We start from the raw sequence: 7,666 nt of genomic DNA on the forward strand, positions 1-7,666 counted from the left end.
TACGAATATTGATGCCAGCTCTATCATAAGTTATAGTACAAGAGTATAACTTTTACTTTAAAAAATTGGTGTTGATGTTAGATGGCTGATACAGTTATATTTTATTCAATGGCTACTGCAGATACTTCTCAATATTACCATTTTATCTTGGTTGCATCATTTTTAAGGTTGAACTTTAACTGTCACACAACAGTCAAGATAACGTAAACCCCTGAGCAGTCTGATGCTGATCGTATTCAGAGTACATGATAAATTACTCGGCGGAGGCCTTATCACGCCCTGCTTACAACTTTTGATTTGAAAGCACAATTTGGACACGAGGTGGGTTAACTTTACAAAAGCCTGAAATGATTTTGTAGCTTTGTTAAAACTATTGAGTTCATATAGATTTGTTTAACAATGTAACACTGAGAAGTACTGCTCAGAAAAATCCTTTTCAATGATAGACATTTGCTATTGTTTCTAACAAGTAGTCGGCTCTGAGCTCCCTGTGGATGTTGACGTATTTATGTGGTTATTGAGCCTATTTCATCGCTAAAGCTGCAGCAAGGGTCTCTGTGGGGCGTACTTGGAGTATTTCCTTATTGCTTTTACCCTGGGCAAAGAAATTTACCCTTGAACTATGTGCAGGGTGGTACAGATCATCACCACAGTACTTCATGTAATCATTGATTTATCTGCGCATTTTCCACTTTCATCAAGTCTTAGACTATTCAAATATTCACTTGGTATTCCTCTGAGATTTGAGCCTTGCCTCTTAGAGATAACTAAGGTCACGCGCTCATCATAGGAAGACTGTATTAAAGATAATCTTGTATGATATCGATCTTAGTAAACTGCAAGGAATTGGAACGATTCGTGCACAGTTCAATACGCATTTGAAGTGCTGCAAAAGTGCTTACGTTGTATAAAGTGGAGCGGATTCATTTCTCTGCTGGTTTGACAGACTGAATACAAGTTATACAAGGTACTAAGCGGCCCCAAATGCCTTACTGAGGAACGACTGCGGTGAGAAGTGCGTGGGTTAACTGAGAATGGAGCTCTACTTTACACCGAAAAAAATACATGTCGGTATGACATATATTACCTTTAATCTCTTTAAAGATACACTTACTTCATGCTTCATATTGTCTGCACATCTGTGGCTTTACATGGAGGTTCTGTACTAAATTCTAATTGGACGACGGTCACGCCTGTCAATTAGATTATGAGATTTTTCCTTAAAATATCTTACGTTAAAAAACTCTCAGATAAGCACTCAAAATACAATTCAGGTCAAAGATACAAAGTTATTTGAAACAAGATATTTTGTATTTACCACGGGGCACACTAATTATCACTCAATATAGACGGTGGGCGTTATATACTCCCTGCCATGTTTGAGCGATTGCTGCCGTCACCTGTATAAAGTCTCGTGATCAAAATGATTGGTCACTTGACTTCCAAGAAGGGCTGTTTTTTTATTAGATCAAACATTTGACACTTTGATGTTATATTATTCAGCAACCACAACAGCGTACTCATAGTCGTAAGGTAATGCTACCCCCACATCGTTTACAGCACACGTTGTTAGATGCACCAAAAATTGAACTTAGTGCGTCATTTTGCTTTCGAATGCATTCGTAAGCCCAAATTGGCCAAAATGTGCTTATTCTAAAGCCCTGGGGCTTAGTTTAATAGTCGTCTTCGTCATGAAATCAATGTCTCAGCGACAGAAGGGAATTAGACGAGCCTGTACCTGTCGATAGACTAAGATAAACCCCGCCACCGTGTTGAAAATGGTCGGCAGCTCCGTTAGTTGCTCGGCGATGCGTGGGGAATCGCCTCCCCACATATCGAACTTGTCTTATCTGATGATATGAACGGCAATGGCCGTGATCGCTAAACGACGATAGAAGAACGCCTGATTGACCAAAAGGGACAGGGAAGTGAAAATGACCTTGGATACATCCATGATGACTATCTGTTACCTATCTGTCATCTGATGCAGCTATATCCACCATTGATTGTTTGGATTTTTATCCAAGTATTCTAAATTTTTTATACAAGATGCCAAAGTGGTTCTGTGGTTAGGGTTGTTGACTTAGAATCTAAGGCCTCGGGGGCTAGGTTCAAATCTCTAGCTGGCCCAAATGTGGTGCTGTAGGGCAAGACACTTTACACCTATTTCTTCACTCTACTTGAGAAAAAAATAAGTACTTATAGCTCAGAATATAGTCGTCATGTTCGATGGGAACTAAAACTAGAGGTCCAACGTTTAGTGAAGGCTACACCCAAAGCACTTTTAACAACCGACAGCACTTATTAAAAACAAGTATTATGGGTTCTTTAACGGTTCATCGGCTCGGCCGTACACGGCTTGCACGTACTGTACCAAACTGGGTATTTCGCCTCAACAAAAAGAAAATTACTGGCAATGAGACATAAAGAATAAGGAGCTCCGTAGCTTGCACGATGAAGTACATTTTCTTTATATCATCGTATGGCTTGGCCATGGGGAGAATTACGATTTACAGTCCTACTGCAGTCTCCATTGTACATGCAGTACTACAGTCTCCATGGTACATTGAACATGTAGTTCAAGTGACCAATCACACGTGACAACAGTAACACGTGTCGGACAGATCATACCGTCTGCCCCCTCTGTTGAGTGATTGCTGGTGTACCTATCCTGACGTAGATGGCCTCCATTTCTCTCGCGAAGTAGATGGCCTCCATTTCTCTCGCGAAGTACTACTGTTCGGTGGTCTATTGTCTTACCTCTCACTCATATTTTTCGTTTTCGACTTCCATATTGCTTGCTTGTTCTTCCAAGTCGCGTGTTATCATAAATTTACATTCACCTTGAATACATCTCAATATCAACTCTAAAGTTTTGCTCCGCAATATCATCTTTCTTTTTTTTTTTCTTTCTTCAGCATGGGGCAGCCACTCAAGCGATCTTAGCAACCTGATGAATGGATATTCATAACAGTGCGTGGGCAGATCGAATGTTATGGAATTATCACCTGCATGATACCTCAGTTTCATCTCAACAGATCCAACTTTACAATTAATTATTGTTATGTTGGCGTTACTCCAGTAACTATCTGATTCATTCTATTTTTGACGTCTTATTATCTCTCAAGGCGCTTACAATTACAAAGACTCTGTGCCAAGTCTCTGTGGGGAAAATCGAATATCGAAGGATTATCAGCTGCCTGATACTTCAATTTCCTCTCATTAGTTTCAACATTACCATCAGTTGGCTTTGTGTTGGCGTCTCTCCAGGACCTGCGTGATCCATTATATTCCTGATGTAGTTTTACCTCTCAAGGCGCTCACAATTACTGTGCCTTAAGATTACACTATTCTGGAGGGACCTGTTATAAATGCTGATTGTCATACGTAATTTGATGCTAACTGTGCAAAGTTAGAGAGCTCTACTTTTACTCAAAGGCATATTATAGATCCTAAAGCTATCACATTTTCATTCACAAGCTCTTTTCCTCGAATAATCATGCACTCGGTTGCTATATTTCAGTGTTAGTGCTGAGAAATCTTTATAAACCAAAGTTAGCAGTATAATGTAAATAACATGACAATACAGGAATTACAGTACACTACTGTAACAGTAATTGAAGACAACGCAGAAGTCATGGATACTTTTATAAATATTATTCAACACTTGACGTAAAATGTGTTACAAGTGACTACTTACAAGTATTTTTGAATGCTCGGCACTGCTTGATATTGACGGAATACATATTTTCTTATATCAATGTGCGATATTACAGCAAAGAATCTGTATGACTGCTAATACAAGAATATTGCATTGGTTAGACATTAACAGAAAACAAAAGTACAACAAGTAGTTGGGTGGTTAAGTTGTTCCGAATTTGTCAATATGATTGTATTCGAGTGTATACTGATATGTACAGGTATATTCCAGTGTATATATTCACTATGTATCAATGAACCAATAAATCAATGAAACGTTCATCATCATCGACTTGATAGGCCATGAAAAGTACATAGCAGCCACAGACTAAAAACAAACAATACTTTGAACAAATGACAAACAATTTACAAAATATAGCTTCTATTGTTTAAACAATCTTAAGCACATAGTATTTTAAAATCACAAGTAATTCTACAAGTATATATGATCCAGTTTGCATATTCTAGTATTATATTCCAGTATGTATGTTTCAGTATGAATATTGTACTATGTATCATTCAGTATATATGTTTCAGTATGTATATCCCAGTATCTATATCACAATGTGCATATGCCAATTGTATGTTCGCACGAGCTCAAGAAAGTTCCCGTCGTTGCTATAGGTTTTATGTTGATATCTATTACAGCATTGTTGCTCTTATCTTCTTAATGAAGTATCTTAAAACTGTCTTTGTATTGGGTACGGTGTTGTGTTCCATGTGTTTTCTACGTATAGTGATACAGTGGTTACTCTTCAGAGTTTTACACATCTGATAGATCTATAATTTACACAGACAAATTATACTACGAAAATTACATATATTCGCAATATCATGTATTTACATATTGATAACAAAGGGACCGTGCGAATGAAGCAGAGTTTTCTTCACATCTCATCCATGGCTAGCGCTAGGAATATATTTGGTTCAACTGTCAAAGGATTATGCAGTTGAGTCAACGTACAGTTATGTCCACTGTAAGACGCTGTCCAAATTGAGATTGAGGGTTGAGAGTTCATATTTCCTTTCACAGTTTTTACCTATAAGATCTTGCATAAAATCACAGTACTAAAATACACGTAATAAGTAAAAAGGTATTGTCCGTTGACCTTCATTTCAATGTTATCAAATGTGTAAATCCCAAAAGCCCCTACGCGTTTTTCGCAAATTTACATGAATACACACAGGTTAAGTTGAAGTTGGAATATTTAACCGGACTCTGTACACTTTGTAATTCTAACCGTATAGAAAAGTAAAGTTCACTTTGTGTTAGACCAGTCATTCAGTTGATATACGTTATTATTTGAACAGTGCTCTGGGTGTAGTTACACAATCTAAACAGTCACCAAAGACGAATCATTTGTATATATAATGACACGCTTCAAGAAAATTTAAGAGAGCATTCCAAGAAAAGTCAGACAGCTTCCGGTGAGACTTGATCAGCACTTTTAGCCGTTGTCGATTTCAAAGGCCTTTTGCGAGTTGACCGCTTGATAACGGTTCCCTGGCTCACCATCCGACTCTGGAAGCTAGACACGTTTAATCCCCTCATCATCATCAGTGTCCGGAAGGCCGCTCGAAAGTTCTGATTGAAAAAGCCGTAGATTATGGGATTGATGGCACTGTTGAGGTAGATGAGCCAATGACACGCTGGATACACGTATATCCAGAGGACGTCTAGCTGATCAGGAGACAGTGATCCGTAATCGTTGATCATGGTGATGACATGGATGGGAAGCCACGACAGCGCGAACAGCACCACCACCGTGAGCAGCATCTTAATAACCTTCATCTTCCTCTGTAGGGAAACTGCCTTGGCCTCGTCGGTTGCCTTGTCTCCACCGGGCGTCGGTTTGAACCAGACTGCCAACCCTATTTGAGCGTACAGGTACATGATGACCGTCAGGGGAATGATGAAGCAGCAGATGAATAGAACCGTGGTGTAAATCTTGCGCCAGAAGGCTGAGGTTTCTTGGCACAGCGTCAGAATGACTTGACCGTTCTCCACCCAAGCATTTTCCCGAATCAGCAACACCTGTAAGATACAAAGTAGCATGTAACATGATAGAATGTGTCGTCTAAATGTGACGTTACGATTACGTAGTTACAGCATATATTGCAGTATCACGGATTGCACAATATTCAAGTGAACAATTGATTTATACATAACATAGGCATTTTAATAGCTTTAACCAGAGATTATTGCAAATCCAAATAGAATTGCTGAGCTGTTAACTGCATTTCTACCAATAGAGAAGATATTGAACCTTCTAAGTTATGTATATTTATTGCCGCAGGAGCTAATGTTAACCCATTGCCAAATTCAAAATGCTGCTAAGGGCTAGCAATGATTTCCCTCGATACCATCCAGATCCATACTATTTATTGAAGACAAAAGGTAAGAACCTCTATCATCGATTTCCATTAAGGTACTTTAAAAATCTTAAGTAGAATATCTTATTGAATGTGCAACAACCCCATATTTGTTCCTCACTTGCTGAAGGGCTAGTTCGCTTTTGCATTTATTTTGATTTCAAGTTTTGGAAACGATCACAATGGATTGAATATTGCATAGAACAAGGCGCATTTTTGTATATTTACCTGTGGGATCATGAGGAGGAGGGATAGCATCCAAACGCCAGCGGTGACGTAGAGTGTGATCCGGCCCGTGAACGTGGTCGTGGTTGGGTACACTATGGCGTAGTATCTGTCATGGATAAGGTAAATCATTAAAAGCATTCAATGAGGGTCAGACATTCTGGTAATGAGATACGAAAGACAAAACTTAGTTGAATATGGCGAGACGTTTGAAATCGCAGCAACTACCTCTTGCAAGGTATTTACGAAAATTACTGGGCGCTACCTAAAACGCACAATCGTTTTTTATGAATCTAACTAGTTGCTTGAGTACCTGTTATTTTGCGCTTTCAAAGCGCTTATCCTCGTTTTCTTGCACATTCATTTTAGCACAGAACAAGACATTACAATAAAAAACAATATTAACATCATTAAACCCTCCTGTTATGCTTGGTATGTAAAGTACGGTTCCAAGAGACAACACAACCTTCCACTGGAAGCATGTTATTAAAAATGTATTCCATGTTTCACTTGAATATATTCATGAAACAACGATGATATATTCATGAAACAACAATATACCTCAATGTCTTACCGTGGTTACTGGAAAATATGCAAAAATGATTTTTCCCCAGAAACAGGAACTTTTTTATACTCATTTACCACCCATTTGACTAAGCCCAGAGATATGTTCTATAAGGCAGGCCAGAGGTCATATTAATTCGATCTGTATAAAATGAAATGAGCTCTATATAGAATAAAACGTTTTGTGCTGCTGCCAAATGGCTCACGTCATAAAGTATAGTTCAGTCATAAACACCGTTTAGTAGATGATTCCGTCGCCTCAACAGCTATTTCATGGCGAAATAAAATACAGTCACTATAAAGCTTTTATAGCGATTGAGTTGCATCAATGGTTAAACTGTAAGCTATAGGGCCTTGACTGTTTTTATCTTACTTATTTCCCAAACAGATGCATTTTATACTACGCTGCCGTTTCGGTGCACATCATAAAAGAATTGCCTGAGCAATTTAATCCATTTTGGGAAGTAGTTAAAAGGCCTTTTATATCAGCTGCTTTTTAGTGAATTCACTTGAGAACTGCCATCTCCGAGCAGCAGGGGTTATCCGGTGGTTCGAAACCAATTTCCTTAGCTTTCATTTAACTTAGGGGGTGTGTAAAGGCTTTCTGGTCTTCATAAAACCGTCCTTGAAATAAGTATACACAGATATAAATACATTCTATGAGTAATGTATAACGCATAAATATAAGTCCAAATACGTCCATGTCGTAGCTGTCATGATATTTGGGCACATCCTATTAAAAACTGTACTTTGTTGAAATTTGAAGTCCTTATACCTTTATCACATTAGGCGCGATTCGATCGGA

General features: G+C 38.5%; 1 protein-coding gene across 1 annotated transcript in view; it reads right to left on the reverse strand.

Annotated features, from left to right (window-relative positions):
- Positions 1-3,642: 3,642 nt before the first annotated feature.
- The window catches only part of LOC118411777 (neuropeptide FF receptor 2-like), a 41,537-nt gene continuing 37,513 nt past the window's right edge, over positions 3,643-7,666 (reverse strand). The window contains exons 5-6 of the mRNA XM_035814263.1: positions 6,301-6,406; positions 3,643-5,734 (exon numbers count right to left, since the gene is read on the reverse strand). Of these exons, the coding sequence (XP_035670156.1) occupies positions 5,114-5,734; positions 6,301-6,406 (727 nt within the window). The 3' untranslated portion in view covers positions 3,643-5,113. The remainder of the gene's footprint in view (positions 5,735-6,300; positions 6,407-7,666) is intronic.

This window comes from Branchiostoma floridae, chromosome 3, assembly GCF_000003815.2.
Source record: "Branchiostoma floridae strain S238N-H82 chromosome 3, Bfl_VNyyK, whole genome shotgun sequence".
Lineage (NCBI taxonomy): Eukaryota > Metazoa > Chordata > Leptocardii > Amphioxiformes > Branchiostomatidae > Branchiostoma > Branchiostoma floridae.